Genomic DNA, 17404 nt, shown 5'->3' with positions numbered 1-17404 from the left:
TGTTTGGGGTTCCACTATACTACAATTCAGTAAATACTCACTTGTATGAGATAATGCTACAAAATCTCCCTGACTGGCTTGTTGGCCAACTTGGTAGAGGGGTTAATCCACTGTGATGTTTAACCATATGTTTCCATGACCACTTCAGTATGATGACATCTACATAGGCATCATGATGCACAAGTGGGTACATGAGGATGCCAGCATAGGTGTCTTGATTTTATATATATTATATATATATATATATATACTAATATATATATATATATAGTATATATATATACTTATAAGAGCATATATATATACATATATATATATATATATATATATACATATTTATATGTATACATGTATGCATATATATATATATATATATATATATATATATATATACATATATATATATATACATATATATATATATACATATTTATATATGTATACATGTATGCATATATATACGTATATATATATATATATATACATATACTTGTATATATATATACATATATGTATATATATATATATACATATACATACATATATATATATATATTATATATATATATATATATATATATATATATATATATATATATATATATATATATATATATATATATATATATATATATATATATATATATATATATTGTAGTTTGTGTGTTATGTCGTCCTGGCAGTTCAATTCATACATGGATGGGGTGGTGCAAGAGGTAAACATAAGGGTGGTGGGTCAGGGATTGGAGATGGTTAAAGAAAAAGGAGAAAAGTGGGAGGTAAGCCAGCTGTTGTTGGCAGACAACATTGCACTTGTAGCAGGTTCAGAGGAGAAATTGAGGAAGTGAGTAACAGAGTTTGGGAAAGCGTGTGAAAGAAGGAAGTTGAAGGTAAATGTGGGTAAAAGTAAGGTGATGGAATGTACAAGGGGTGAAAGTGGCAGCAGATTGGAAGTGAGGATTAAGGGAGAGAGAGTGGAGGAAGTGGATGGTTTTAGATACTTGGGTGCAAATGTGGCAGGAAAGGGAGGAGTGGAGGTGGAGGTAGAATGTAGATTGAGAGAAGCGAGTAAATGCCTTGGTGGATTAAAAAGTGTAATGAGAAATAGACATTTGGGAATGGATGCTAAGAGGAGGTTGTTTGAAGGAGTGTTTGTGCTGACAGCACTGTATGGGGTAGAAACATGGAACATAAGAGAGGAAGAGAGGAGTTTGAATGTATTTACCTAGTTGTACCTAGTTGTAATATACGGGAGGGGAGCTGTGCTCATGGTGACCCGTCTTTGTATCTCTCCGCATCAAGTTTTATCTTAAAATCTTGTATAGTGTTTGCACGTACTGTTTTGTTGTCTAATTTGTTCCATGTATTAATTGCTCTGTGTGCGAAACTGTTCCTTTTCAAGTTTTTTCTATAACTATCTTTTTTCAGTTTTTTCCGTGTCCTCTCGTTTTACCGTTGTCCCACACTAACAGGTCGTTCCTGTCTAAAACTTCCATTCCTTTCATTATTCTGTAGATAGTCAGCAAATCTCCTCTTTCTCTTCTTTGTTCCAGTGTTGGTAGGTTCAGTTTGGATAGTCTTTGCTCATATGTTAGTTCGGCGAGAGTCGGTGCTAGTTTGGTTGTCGCTCTTTGTAATCTTTCTAGTTTCTTAATATTCTTTTTGGTACTGGGTGTCCAAAGTGATGTTGCGTACTCAAGTTTTGGTCTTAATAGTGTAGTTAGTATTTTCTTTATCATTTCTTCATCCATATAAGTAAATGCCACTTTGATTGACCTCAATAAATTGTAGGTTTCTCCAAATGTTTTATTTATATGCTTATCAGGTTTCATGTCCTTTCCAATCATCACTCCAAGATCTTTTTCAGAGTTTGCTTTTCTTCTTTTTTCTTCTCCAATTCTGTAATCTTTTGATATTCTGTTTTTACTCTTTCCAAATTCCATTATACTGCATTTCTTTATATTAAATTTCACTTCCCACTTTTGAGTCCAATTCTATATCGTGTCCAGATCTTGTTGCAATGAGTTGCAGTCCTCTTCCGTTTTTACCTTCTTAAGTAATTTTGCATCATCTGCAAAAAAATTCATATAGCACTCCACGCCTTCATTCATGTCATTAATGTATATGGCGAACATGATCGGGGCCAGTACCGATCCTTGCGGGACACTGCTTTTTACTTCTTCCCAGTTGGAGAATTTTTCTCTAATTACAACTCTCATTTTCCTCCCAATCAGGAAGTCTTTCATCCATTCCAATTATTTTCCTCCGATGCCACCCTTTGATTCTACCTTATTTATTAATTTCCTATAAGGTACCTTATCAAATGCCTTTTGCAGGTCCAGAAAAGCACAGTCCGCCCATCTCTTTCTTGTATTATGTCTACTAATCTTGAGTAAAAGCAGATCACATTTCTTGTATATGATCTCCCTTGTCTGAATCAAAATTGATTTAGGTTCAGTATAGATTTTTCTTCCAGGTATTTAACCCATCTGTTTTTGACAACTCTTTCACAAATTTTTGCTATTGTGCTTGTTAGTGAGACCGGTCTGTAGTTAGATGGATCTTCTTTATCACCTCCCTTATAAATTGGTACAATGTTTGCCTTTTTCCAGTCCAATGGTACTTTTCCTTCTTTAAGTGAGGATTTAATTATATATTTTGTCAGTTAATTCTTCCATACATTCCTTCAGTATCCAGTTTGCAATTCCGTCTGGGACATGTGATTTTCTGACATCAAGGGTTTTAATTTGATCACTGATTTCTTTTTGTGTTACGTTGGGAGATAGGGTTGATGAAAGAATATTAGGATGGTTTGGACACTTGGAAAGAATGAGTGAAGAAAGACTAGTAAAAGAGGTATGGAAGGCAGATGTGGAGGGAGTGAACATGAGGGGACGTCCTAGGATGAGGTGGATGGATGGGGTGAAGGGGGCTTTGGGGAAGAGGGGAATGTCTGTTGAGGAAGGAAGGGAGAGGACGGAAGACAGAGGTGAGTGGAGAATGGTTGTATATGGATGATGTTGTGATTGCATGAGGAGGAATGGGTGGGGTGGGTGGGGGGGTAGTATGTGTGAGTAAATTTTGACGCAGCCCGAAGGGATTTCTCCCCGTCCTCTCCTTATATGCAAGGGGGGACGGAGAGGGGGGGTTGCCGATTAAATGAAGCGGCCTTGCTGTGGATGTGCTGTGTCTTGCGACACTGCTTCTGACCCAGGGCGGTGGGCAGGGTGCAGGGATGACCCGTCATCCAGGAGGTGCTCAGATGAGAGGGAGGGTGGGAGGGGTGTGGAGTGTATTTAGGGATGAAATGGGTGGGAGTGTTTTTATGCCTTTCCCTTTTTGGCTACCTCCCTTGTAAGGGGGAAAAAGCCTTGGTATATGTATGTATGTATGTATTTCTTTCATTGCTGGGGATAATTCTCTCTCTCTATCTACACTGTTAGGCGAGTTTTTTATTGTGAATACTGATCTGAAGTGGTTGTTCATAATTTCAGCCATTTTTAGTTCTTCTGTATATTCCTTTTTATCTTGGCGCAGTTTTTCTATTTCTTGTTTGTTTTTCAGTTTTCCATTTACTTATTTGTAAAATAGCTTGGGTTCTTCCTTACATTTGTCTATTATCTTTTTTTCATAATTCCTCTCTTCATCTCTGCGTATTTTTACATATTCGTTTCTTAATTTGATGTACGTTTGCCATTTGCTTTGTTTCTTATCTCTTTTCCACTTTTTCCAAGCTTTGTCTCTTTTTTCCCTAGCTTCACTACATCTTTTGTTGTACCAGCTCTTTATGTATGCCTTTTCCATTTTTTGTTGTGGTACATATTTGTTCACTCCTTCATTATAAATTTCTTTTAATATGTTCCATTTTTCTTCTATCCATGTATCTTCGTTTTGGAATTTTTCCCAGTTTGCATTGCGAAAGAATGTTTTAAATTTCTCAAAGTTTGTTTTGTTATACATAGGTCTTCCTATTCTATGTTTATCATTTATGCTTTGGTCCATTTGTTCTTTCAATTTCATTTCTATTAGTACATGGTCACTTTCTCCTATCGGAGTTCTATAATCAATTTTTTCAATAATCTCAGATTCTGTTATAAGCATTAAGTCCAATTTTGAGGGTTCTTCATTTCCTCTGTATCTAGTATTTTCTTTAATCCACTGGGTCATTGTGTATTCAATGGTCAAGTCAAGGAGTACATTGCCCCAGTATTTCTCTCCCCCCTTCACTGTCATTTCTTCCCAGCATATTTCTTTTGAATTAAAGTCACCCATAATTACTGTATTTCCTACATCTTTCAGTGTTTCAATTAATTCATCTTTTGTATCTTCTAGTAACTCAAAATGATCCCTTTCTGTCCAGGCTTGTGTTTTAGGAGGTACATATACCACTGCAAATTTTCTTTTCTTCATTTGTTTACCTTCGACTTGTACTATAATTGATTCTACATTGTTTTTTCCTTCTGTTATTTTTGTTACAATCAAATCTTTCTTGGTCAATATTAGAACTCCTCCGCCCTGTTTATTCTTTCTATTCTTTGTCCAACAGTTGTATACACCTTGTCCCACAGTGTGGGGTGTTAGGGTGTACTTTAATTTGGTTTCTACAATTCCCATTATGTCTGGTTCTTCTAAGACTAGATAATCGTTTAATTCGTTTATTCCTGAGATTATTCCATCTATATTTGTATAAGCTATTTTTAGTTTCTTTTCTCCTCCTCCCCTTCTGTCTTCTTTGTTTCCATTTTCCCTATATATCCTTTTCTCAGCCTCATGTCTTTCACTCTCCAAAAAACTCCTTTTCTTTTTCAGTTCTATTCTCATTCTTTTCATTCGCCTCATTCCTAAGTTCTTTCTTTCTCTTTTTCTTCCTCACTCATTTCTTTTTTTATCCATATATTTTTGTACTGTTCGCTATTTGCTAATCTTATTGATCTAGATAATATTTCTTCTGCACTTGATTGTGATCTAAGTTTAACTTTTAGTGGTCTATACTGTTTATCTTTAGAGTACCTGCCCATTCTATGGGTTTCCTCAATTTCTTGGTCCCAGCCTAACTCATCTGTTTGTAACTCTTTTAGTATTTTTTTGGCAATCTCTTTTTCTTCCTTTTTCCCTCTGATATCTTGGTACATTGTACTTTTCTTTAATGCCATAGATTACTATACACCTTTTTCTATCCACTGTGTCCCTAACTAGGTTACTTTTCTCTTTAATAATCTGAATTACAGTTTCTTTGGTATTATCTTTTACTTGTTGTTCCATTATTTTCTTCAGGGATATTTCTTGACTTTCCTGTTAAATTTTCCACTGTTTTTTTATTTCCTGTAGGTCATTCTCCTTGATTTTTTCTTCCACCTTTTCAGTCACTTCCTTCATTTGACTTTTAATTTCTCATTTCAGAGCCTCGTTCCTACTATTATCCTCACTTTTCAGCCTCTCATTATCACCCTTAAGCTGTTTTAATTCCCTTTTCAACTCGTCTATCTCCCTATTGTTCTCTTTGTTAGCTTTTCTTAGGTTTGATACTTCCTGGTACATTATCTTGTATTCGCTTTTAAGCTCTAATAGTTCATCTACAATGTCATTTAAATCTCTATTCCTCATTATATTCCTGTATTTGGGTTCTCTATCCATCTCTACTCTAAGTAATCCATTGCCTTCTCTTTCAAAACCGGAAAATCTACTTACGTCTAACCTTTGGTATTCTCTAGGTGTTGATGTGAAGCATGATTTTTTCTTACTACCCCTAATGGTGTTTCGATTCTTGTTTCTTCCAGGCTTCTTTTAGTTGAGTCTTTAGCTTTAGGGGTTTCCAATTTGAAAAAAAAAAAAAAAAAAAAAAGTTAGCGGAGATACAATTACGACTTACATCATTTCACCACAAATACACAGCCCCAGCCACACCGTATATAAACAACAGGGCCGACGCTGTACGTTTCCAGTTTCTTGTTTATATTTTCGCTCGTAAGCCAGCGCCCCGAAAATACGTGCTGCTCCGTTCGTGTCCGCTCCGATTGTGCTTGAGATGAGATATCTGAGAAATATGGATAGAGTGAGAGATGAGGAGGTGAGGAGGAGAACGGAGGTGGAAAGGGAGTTGGGAGATAGGGTGGATGAAAGAATATTGGTATGGTTTGGACACATGGAAAGAATGAGTGAAGAAAGACTAGTAAAAGAGGTATGGAAAGTAGATGTGGAAGGAGTGAACATGAGGGGGCGACCTAGGGTGAGATGGATGGATGGGGTAAAAGGGGCTTTGGGAAAGAGGGGAATGTCTGTTGAGGAAACACAAGAGAGGACAGAAGACAGGGGTGAATGGAGAATGGTTGTATATGGATGATGTTGTGATGCATGAAGTGGAATGGGTGGGGGAGTATGTATGAGAAAAATTTGATGCAGCCCGAAGGGATTTCTCCTTGTCTTCTCCTTTTCTGCATGAGAGGACAGAGAGGGGGTCACCAATTTAATGAAGCAGCCTTGCTGTGGTTGTGCTGTGTCTTGCGACACTGCTTCTGACCCAGGGCAGTGGACAAAATACAGGGATGACCCATATCCAGGAGGTGCCAAGATAAGAGGGAGGGAAGAGGGTGGAGGAGAGTGGAGTGTGATCAGGATGGAATGGGTGGGAGTGGTTTTTATGCTTTTGTTTTTTGGCTACCTCCCTTATAAGGGGGAAAAAAGCCTTTGGTATACAGTATGGATGTACATACATGAGTTCTCCTCAGATTCTGTGAACTGGTTTAATCACATTTTCTGTATTTATTGTTACTCGGATTAAAAGAGGATGAGTAATACAGCAGTGACTTTATATCTTATAATGCAAGTAGTGTGATGCAAATTACATATGGTAGCCAATGCTGCATGTGAGAATTTGAGTCGTACTGAAGTGGTTAAAAAGAATGGAAATATAGTTGGGAATTCATATGAACCTTCAAGATTTTTTATTTCTAACATCAAAATTGCCAATATTTCCATGTTAAGTATAAATTGGACAGGAAACAATAAGCTTGATACAAGGGTGTATATTTGATAAATACCTACATACATATACCAAGGGCTTTTTTCCCTTTACAAGAGAGGTAGCCAAAGTCAAAGGTATAAATCCACTCCCACCCCTTTGATTTGATAGATAAATAAAAGTGGAGGAAGCTTTGCTAGCTGCATAGTCCCATGAATTGCGGTATGTGGTCTTAAGGTTCAGTGAAATGCATGAGTGATATACTGTAATGTCTCCATTCAATGTTCCTATTGAAGCAATCATTTCTAAATCATTCAATGACCATTTTTTTTCAATATCCATTTTATCTTCTTTATCATCTCCCAAGTAAATGCCTAGGGGTATTAAAAAGTGTCATGAGAATTTCTCTCTCTCAATCTCTCCCCAAGTAAATGCCTTCAGGGATTAAGAAATGTCATGAGAAGTAGGCATTTGGGAATGGATGCCAAGAGGAGATTGTATGAAGGGATGATTGTGCTGACATCTTTGTATAGAGCAGAGATTTAGAATTTAAGAGGGGCAGAGAGGAAAAATTTGAATGTGTTCGAAATGAAATGTCTGAGAAGTATGGTAGGGGTTACAGGAGAGACAGAGTGGAAAAGGAGATGACAGATATGGCTGATGAAAGAGGATTGGGATGGTTTGTACACATGGAAAGAATGAGTGAAGAAAGATTTGTAAAAGAGGTGTGGAAGACAGGTAAAGAGAGTGAATTTGAAGGGACAACTGAGGATGAGATGGATGAATGGGGTGAAAAGGGCATTGAGCAAGAGGGGATTGTCTGTTGAGCAAGAAAGGGAGAAGGGAGGAGATAGGGATGAGTGGAGAGTGGCTGTGTATAGATGGTACTTTTATGCAAGGAAGGAAGGGGCAGGGGATGGGGGTAGAGGGTGTTTATGTGTAAATGATATTTTGATGCAGCCCGAAGGGATGGAGAGGGGGATGGGTCACCAAATAAGTGAAGCAGCCTTGCTGTGGATGTATTCTCTTGTTACATTGCTTCTGACCCAGTGCAGTGGGCAGGATACAGGGATGACCCATCATGCATGAGGAGCTAAGATGAAAGGAAAGAAATGGTGGTGGAGAGGAGTGGGTACATACCTTTGACATGGCTACTCATGGTATATAGATATATAGAATCTTGTTTTTATATTAATCTAATATTTTTCTTATCTATATTATTGATTTTTTCATTCATTTATTAATTTGATATTATTATTATTATTGATATTTGTTATTCTTTTTTATCTATATATTTATTTATTTTATTTATTTGTTTGTTTTTTTCAGCTCTACATTTAGCCTGAGTGAACAAGAAGGCTGGAACCATCGTCTCCAATCTCGTGACCAACGTTTTACCATATTTGTCCCCAGTAATGATGCATGGGACTACATTAAACGGGAAATGCCCTCTGCCCACAAGAAACTCTTCATGGGAGGGTTTGGATACCATGTACGTTATTGTATATAAATGATAAAGCATAATGATATAACTATCATCATTTTAATATTTTCAGTCATCATTTCAATATTCCTTCATTCCATTTCAATAATCATTTCAACATTCCTTCCATTATAAAAAAAAAATGCTCTTAAGATAATATGTGGCACAAGGACTTGCAGAAACAGAGTATTATAACTCATAATGATATAAGAGATAATGCTAATAATTGTTGCCAGCCACTGTGGATGTTTTTGTATTTCATTCAAGTGGTAGTAACAATACTCAACAATAGATTAAAGATCAGCTAAGTAATTTGCCAGAGTGTTAATATTCTATTTTGTAAACTTGTATGGAGTACATAAGATTTTTGGTTACAACCAAAGGGTACAGTCAAAAACTATGAGGACACTGCTCTACAGTATCCATCTAACTATGCTTTTCTCTTAAGAATTATTATTATTTGCCTTGGTAGGTGAAGTACATCTTAGAGCGCCACATGATTGTGGGTGATGACATGAGCTTGGAAGATTTGATTTCATTAACCACCAATGGAACCCAGCGAGAAACAAAACGTGAGAAAGGTCTACAGATGACCCGTGGCAAGATCTACTTCCAAGCTGTGCTTAGGGAATCTTTTGGAAGTAAGGAAAGAATTCTCTTTAATGCATGTAAAAATGTGACAGTGTTTCTCAGTAAAAGTACTTATAGTAAGAGCTAGGATAGATTCTTTGAAGCGCTGTATTTTGAATTCATATAAACCTGGAAAGGTTACTCTCTGTGATTATTTTGTTTTTGTGTGATTTTTTTTTTCTTAATTGCAGCCATGAATTACCAAAAGTTAACCATAACAGAAACTCTCAGCAAATTTATGAATACTCAAAGTAATGGTTATAGCATGATGTGTCTTATCGTGTGAATAGTTTATATATGGATATTTTATGATTTTTCTCGTATTATTGAGAAAATATTAAAGTTGTGAATTCTGGTTATTTTCAAGTAATGAGTTACATACATACCTAAAGGCTTTTTGACCAAGTCAAAGCATACACCCACCCTACACCCATCCCACACCTATAAAAAAACTTGTTTGTCACTCTTCCCATCATAGCCTCTTATGGTTGAAGGTTCATCCCTGCCACCTGCCACACCTGCTCAGGTCAAAGGCAATGCAATAAGACACGGTGCCTTTACAGTATGGCCAGAAAACTGAAGCTAGTTTGCCTCCGTCATTTTAATATATGGTGACCTCCCCCTGCTGTTAGCATGCCGGGGTTGCATTTACTTAGTTGTGGGTTCGAATCCTGCACTCCTCACCCCTATGCATGGGCCCCATGGCCTCTGCCATCCCAACTGGCACTGACTGTGCCCATCCATATGGCACAGGAACAGTAGACTTGCTATCCACACTAGAAATAATTGGCAATGTCCCTCCCATCATAATACCAACCCAGACTTTGTGATTACTTCTCCAATATGCCCTCTTTTTCCTTTAGGTATACAAACATACATATGCCAAAAGATCCTTTCCTCCTTATAAGGGGCCCAGCCAAGGCACACACCCTCCCTTCACCCGTCCCACACCCGTTGGTTGTTTCTTTTATCTTAGCTCCTTGTGGATGAAAGTTCCTCCCTATTCCCCATCCATTCCTTAGGTTGGAAGCAATGCAACAAGATGTAGCATCTCCCACTGCTTTCTGCTGGTGACATAGAGATTTCTACACTAATACAATACAGACATCAGTACAAGGTGTCTTCCCAGAGAGATCACCTGTGGGAGGAAGGCCCAAGGATCATTGCCAGGTGCTGTGAGTCTCCAGTCAGCAGAACTGGAGGCAACAATTGATGGTCTAAGATCAGTCCCCAGCCAGGGCTTAAAACACCACAACACTACAAGCTGTTATCCCATGGGCAGGGAATTGGGATGTGTGTAAGGTTACAGCATTTCCCACAGATGGGCCATATGAGTTAATGAGCTCCCATCCAGAAGGATAATAACTATTGATCATGTGTCTAGCATATGATCCAAGACCAAGGTGAATCATACTAAAGGCCTTTTCACCTCTATAAAGGTGGTGTCCGTGTAAGGGGGTAGGTGACTGAATCAAAGTGCATTAAAACCCATTCAACACCCTTCCCATATAAGCACTTTGTGGATGAAAGATTATACTTGTCCCCAACCTCATTACTCAGGTCAAAGGTTTTTTCTCTACTGTCAAATCAGCATTTCTAACATTCTTGTTTTTTCTTTCACTCCTGTATTATTCTAGTTTTTCATTTGTTACCCTCCTATACTTTTATACTGCTGCCTTTTTTTACAATTATTTTCAAGCCTTTTACTTAATTCCCAAATGTTAAAAAGTTAATTTCCAATTGTGAAAAACTAGTTTCTTTTACCCCTTTTTTTCACAATTTCTCCTCATCCTTTTCTTCTCTTTTCTTCATAATAATTTTTCTGTCTACATTTGATATGATGAAATAGAAATAATTGTTTATTATATTCTTGGGACAATCTATGATAAAAAATGTGTGTTATATGTGTCAAGATTCATTGGATTAGATGTTGATATATGTTTTATAATTTGGATTAATGTTGTATGGTGATGTGACACCTCTTTATGTTGAACTCAGTGCTCACAAGAGTGGAAAAGAGGTGTACCCAGATGTTATTGATATGATACAGGGAATAAGAAATTTAAAAAAAAGATAGTATCTCTCTTAAAAGAATATCCTCTCCCTTCATTATTAAAGTTAATTTGTTTGAACTATTTTCTTATCTTTTCTCTGGTTTTCATTACTATCTGTAGAGTTCTCCCCTCATTTGAGCATTGCATTTATGAATACTTTGTATAATTCTAAGTGTGCTTCAGTGTTTTTCCCAAACTGAATTTTAATTTCTGCCTTGCTTGTTCATCCTCTGCCATCAGCGTATGAAAGTAAGTAAAATTGCATCAGGCTTCATTGCTTCTTTGATATATTCAAACAACTTTTTTCCTTCAGTTCTTATTTACTGTAGATATAAAATAAATCCATTTCTTTATAGTATTTTTGTGTCAGCAGTGTACTGCTCATAAGACTTGTATTAATGTACACGTCATTTCTAACTATCAGGTCAGTTGTTTTTAGTAAAATCCTTCTCATAGACATATATACATTATATATACCATATTTTTCGGACCATAAGGTGCTTTGTACCATAAGGCGCACCCGTAATTTGCTATTCCCCGTCCTTACATAAGGCGCACCTGGTCTCGTCATCGGATAATCATGCATATGTGAGTGCATTCAGAACTGAACATTTTCGTTGTTGAATTCTCGAGAAAAATCGGTTGGGATTTAGCAAAGTTACAAAAATAAATTATATATATATATATTTTTTTTTGGTCAGTGAAATCAGACCACCTCCTTGGACGGTCTGCTCTGCCAATACCCCTAAAAAACAACATAAACACGTTACAGGAATTGTGGGGAATAAAACCAACATTAGCAGTTTTATTCCCGGAATTCTCTATTCACTTAAAAACACAAGATTACAAATGAAGGTAGATTTTTAGTTTCGACCATGGGTACAATATAGCAATAGAAAATTAATTACTAATTTTGTCAATTATAATGTATCGATGTGATATGCAATTTTGTGAGTGGAAATAAAAAACAAAAAATGTTCTAAAACAGATTTCGTAAGTAACGAAGTCTTGTCAGACGAATGGTACGCGATGTTTGTTATGATAGATGCCGACGTCGAAGAAATGAAAGTTATAAATTTATCTAACCTAACCTAACCTAACCTGTGTTTAATAAATCGTTACCTGCAAATTAAATGTCATCTGGCTCATCCTCGTTGTCGTCGTCGTGAGAGATGTTGGCGGGGTTTTCAACCACTTTCTGCTTGCGGGGTATACAAAGTTCCTATGCTACCGACTTCGTTCATTAGCATATTTGCTTGTAGCAAGGTATTTTTTTATTTTCATTTCCGCCCACAAATTTACATATTACGTTAATACATTTTAATTTACAAAATTAATCATTAATTTTCTATTGCTATATTGCGCCTATGGTCGAAACTAAAAAAATACCCAAATGACTACAGTTTGAGTGGAGCGAGACTAGACCAATGCAAAATGGCTGTCTGTGTTGTGGACGCTATCATGTCATAGCCATGATAGCGTGAATGAATGAGGTGGCATATACTCGAAAACTGTCGAAGTTTTCGCAATTTTCTTGTTAAGATACATGCATCTTGGTTGTAGCTTTTGCTAGGCCTATGCACTGTCGACGTCGGCAGGCTAGCTATGAAACGTGTCAAAATAGTATGTCACTGTCCGAGGCATTTTTTTGCACTGAAGCCACACATAAGGTGCACCTCACGATAAGGCGCACCACCCAATTTTGGCCGATATTAAGGATTTTGCCCGCGCCTTATGGTCCAAAAAATACGGTAATTATTCATCTAGAAACTTTTCTAAAATCATGTATTTGAATTCATATATCTACTAAGCACACAATAATTGATCTGATATAGAATTTAGTTTATAAATTGAAAGATAGTGAACTTACTGGTATCTTGAAGTCTTGATGCAAGATATAATGTGTTGTTCAAAATATAATAATTTTTTTTCCCCCCATGCCTTCATTATGTGTGTTCGCCACGACATGTGAACAGCAAATGGTGAGTTACTGAACAATTGATGTTGTACATGCATATACCAAGGCTTTATCCCCCTTGCTAGGGAGGTAGCCAAAAAGGAAAAGGCATAAAATCATTCCCACCCATTCCATCCCTGAAAACACTCCACACCCCTCCACCCTCCCTCCCATCTTAGCACCTCCTAGATGATGGGTCATCCCTGCACCTTGTCCACTGCCCTGGGTCAGAAGCAGTGTCGCAAGACACAGCACATCCACAGCAAGGCCGCTTCATTAAATCGGCGACCCCCCCCTCTCCGTCCCCACATATAAAGGAGAAGACGGGGAGAAATCCCTTCAGGCTGCGTCAAAATTTTGCTCACACACACTACCTCACCCCCCATTCCCCCGTCCATTCCACCTCATGCATCACAACATCTTCCATATACAACCATTCTCCATTCACCCCTGTCTTCTGTCCTCTCCCATCCTTCCTCAACAGACATTCCCCTCTTCCCCAAAGCCCCCTTCACCCAATCCATCCATCTCATCCTAGGACGTCCCCTCATGTTCACTCCCCCCCACATCTGCCTTCCATACCTCCTTTACTAGTCTTTCTTCACTCATTCTTTCCATGTGTCCAAACCATCCTAATACTCTTTCATCAACCCTATCTCCCAACTCCCTTTCCACCCCTGTTCTCCTCATTTCTCACTCTATCCAGCCTAGTAACCTCCATCATACTTCTCAGTCACTTCATCTCAAACACATTCAAGTTCCTTCTCTCTTCCTCTCTTATGTTCCATGTTTCTGCTCCATACAGTGCTGTTGGCACAATCACTCCTTCATACAGTCTCCTCTTAGCATCCATTCCCAAATTTCTATTCTTCATTACACTTTTTAATCCACCAAGGCATTTACTCGCTTCTCTTAATCTACATTCTACCTCCACCTTCACTCCACCCTTTCCTGCCACATTTGCACCCAAATATCTAAAACTATCCACTTCCTCCAGTCGCTCTCCCTTAATGCTCACTTCCAGTCTGCTGCCACTTTCACCCCTTGTACATCTCATCACCTTACTTTTACCCACATTTATCTTCAGCTTTCTTCTATCACACACTCTCCCAAACTCTGTCACCAACTTCCTCAATCCCTTCTCCGATCCTGTCACAAGCGCAGTGTCGTCCGCAAACAACAGCTGGCTCACCTCCCACTTTTCTCCATTTTCTCTTACCATGTATGTAGGTTAATTTTTGTTTATTGAATCGTAGTTTTTCTTGTAAATTAAATATTGTCTGACTTATTACTATGTTACCAGATGGCTTGTTTTGATTAGTGGGTATTTTTACTATGCATACAAGGTTTTACAATTTTATGTTGATCAAATATATGGTAGAGGTTTGTAAATGGCATCGGAAAAACTTTATAAATGGGCAGTTAATAGACTGTATAAGAATATGACAATGAATCTTCATAGAGACGTGGACTTACTGATGTATTCTATTTCATGCTATATAGATTATGAATTTGCAGGTTTGTATCTACAAAAAACATTTGAATATATATGCATGGTTGATGGTTCACCCTGACTTTCCAGATGTTTGACACTGCTTCTAATCCACTGAGTTTTTATTCTAACTTTATGAGTGCACATTTTCAAGATGTGTGTAAGATTATAAAAGCATCAAAAAGATAATTAATCCCATGCATTATTGCTTTAGGCAGGCAAATGTTCTCACATCATTTTGCAACTAACCATCTCAAACTATGACAAAATGTGTAGGATTTATATATCTAACCTTTTAAAAAGTTTGTTATCCTGTTTCATGAAGAAGAAGAATTATTGCCTCAGGTTTCACTGAATGGAGAATCTGCAGCCCCATAGTTGTAGTAACAGTCTTCAGACCTTCCCACAGATCTCTCTGTGGAAAAAATTTGGACTGTTGTCTGTGTTGCATTGGTATGGGACTATTTCTATATCATTAGCTGAAAGCAGGAGGAGGAGAGTATTTGTTAGTTGTCAGTTCTCCATGTGTATTTACCTAGTCGTATTATATGGGAAGGGAGCTATGCTCAAGGTGACCCATTTTTGTAGCTTTCAGCATCAAGTTTTTTCTTAAAATCTTGAATAGTGTTTGCATACGCTGTTTCCTTATCTAATTTATTCCAGGTATCCAGCTCTCTATGTGGGAAGCTATTCTTTATCAGATCTCTTCTAAAATTATCCTTTTTTGAGTTTCTTTTCATGTTCTCTTGTTTTTCCATTGCCCCATTTTAATAAATCATCTCTATCTAGGATTTCCATTCCTTTCATGATTCTATGAATAGCCAGTAGATCTCCTCTTTCTCTTCTTTGTACCAGAGTTGGTAGTTCCAATTTGGACAATTTTTGTTCATATGTTAATTTGGAGAGAGTTGTTGCCAACTTTGTCTTTGCTCTTTGTGTTCTTTCTAATTTCCTTATATTCTTTTTAGTACTGGGTGTCCATTGTGTTGCTGCATACTCCAGTTTTGATCTTATTAGTGTAACTAATATTTTTTTTAATAATTTCCTCATCCAAGTAGTCAAATGCCACTTTCATTGACCTTAATAGGTTGAAGGTTTCTCCAACTATTTTGTTGATACGTTTGTCTGGTGTCATGTCTTTGATGATTATTACTCCTAGGTCTCTTTCTGAGTTCACTTTTTTGACCTCTAAGCGGAAGTGAGGAAGTTGATAGGGTTTGAAGGTGGGTAGCAGAGATGACTCTGTTGTTCTTCTCACAGGAACCATCTCATGCAGGTCTGTTTCAGTCCCTTATTAACTGCACACCCAATGAATGGAATAAAATTTCCACAGAGGCAATGGCATGTAGCCCAGTTTGACTTTTTTAGATCAAGATTTTTTTTTTTTTTTTTTTTTTTTTCCCAATGACCAAGTAAGAGACTGCAAGGTCTCCTGACAACATGTTTTCCCATATATAGGTTTTGCATGTGTAGGTAATCCCATATATAGGTTTTGCATGTGTAGGTAATCAATGGCTCCTGTTCATGAGAACCCATTAGTAGCATCCTCAAGTGCAAACAGAACAGTCACGAAATGCTTTTCAAAAGTTTGTTGTACAATTAAAGGATTTTTTTTTGTGCATTTGCATGGAAATATTATTTTGCTTAGTTCAAAATAATTTTGTAAATATTTTGTAACTAGATTGGCAAACAAAAATGCACGTTGTTTTCTAGAGCACTATTTTCATTGGTTTATGGTATGCCACTACCCATTTTAGGGATGGAGAGGGGGGGTTGCCGATATAATGAAGCGGCCTTGCTGTGGATGTGCTGTGTCTTACGACACTGTTTCTGACCCGGGGCAGTGGACAAGATGCAGGGATTACCTGTCATCCAGTAGGTGCCTAGATAAGAGGAAGGGAAGAGGGTAGAGGGGAGTGGAGTATGAAGGGGATGGAATGGGTGGGAGTGGTTTCTATGCCTTTGTTTTTGGCTACCTCCCTTGTAAGGGTGAAAAAGCCTTTGGTATATGCATATATGTATGTCTTAGTGAATAATAGTACCTCATGTAGTCTCTCTTTGGTTTAATATATTAGTTACCACCAGGTAGTTTGCTTTGATTATCTTTACTATGCATATGAGGTATTAAGATTTTATTTTTATCAAGTACACTTTTCAGTTTTATAACTTGCTTTGCTAACTGAATTTTAAGTTTACAATTATCAACCAATATCAAGTTATCTACATAGCAAGGTCACTAGGCAAATGAAATGTACATCCTCACTCCATTTGCTTTCATCACACTCATCCATTTCATACCTTCTTACATCATATGAAGATTGTACATCAGTTTTTTCCCCAACAATACTACCAGCCTATCCTTTTCACATTACATCATCACAATCCAATTTTCTCCAAATCTCATTCATGCAAAATTTCTAATTGTCCAACAGGCAAATACTTCTAGCATGATTTCCAATGAGAACAAAGATACAGCTTACAAGCTGTACAAAATGAAAGCATTGAGAATGATAACAGTGCACTAGAACCACCTGATTAAGGCCCTACACACACAAGCCAAAATCCTCTCTATAGAAAATCACATGAAAGTGATAGGTACAGTTCCATGCAAGAGACCTCATCCCTTCTCATTAAATCACACAAGCACAACCAGTTGAATCTGATAATTAACTACAGTAGCATACTACTCAAATATCTTTGACAATCTACCACTCTTATCATACAAAACCATATTCACACTCAGATCACAAAAGAAGTTCTTCAATACTGACTAACAAATTTACTACATCAAAAGTCCCCAGACATCAAGCTCATCAAATGATATCTCCCA

General features: G+C 37.2%; 1 protein-coding gene across 3 annotated transcripts in view; it reads left to right on the top strand.

Annotated features, from left to right (window-relative positions):
- Fas1 (fasciclin 1 Fas1 domain-containing) overlaps nt 1–17404 on the top strand; it is a 443263-nt gene that overhangs the window by 413921 nt on the left and 11938 nt on the right. For all 3 annotated transcript variants that reach the window (XM_076188166.1, XM_076188165.1, XM_076188163.1), the window contains exons 11-12: nt 8288–8450; nt 8914–9082. In XM_076188166.1, the coding sequence (XP_076044281.1) occupies nt 8288–8450; nt 8914–9082 (332 nt within the window). The remainder of the gene's footprint in view (nt 1–8287; nt 8451–8913; nt 9083–17404) is intronic.

Source organism: Oratosquilla oratoria, chromosome 7 (genome assembly GCF_046742065.1).
Source record: "Oratosquilla oratoria isolate Oo_2021 chromosome 7, ASM4674206v1, whole genome shotgun sequence".
Classification (NCBI taxonomy): Eukaryota; Metazoa; Arthropoda; class Malacostraca; order Stomatopoda; family Squillidae; genus Oratosquilla; species Oratosquilla oratoria.
The sequence above is the reverse complement of the archived record's forward strand: the minus strand, read 5'-3'. Positions and strand labels throughout refer to the sequence as shown.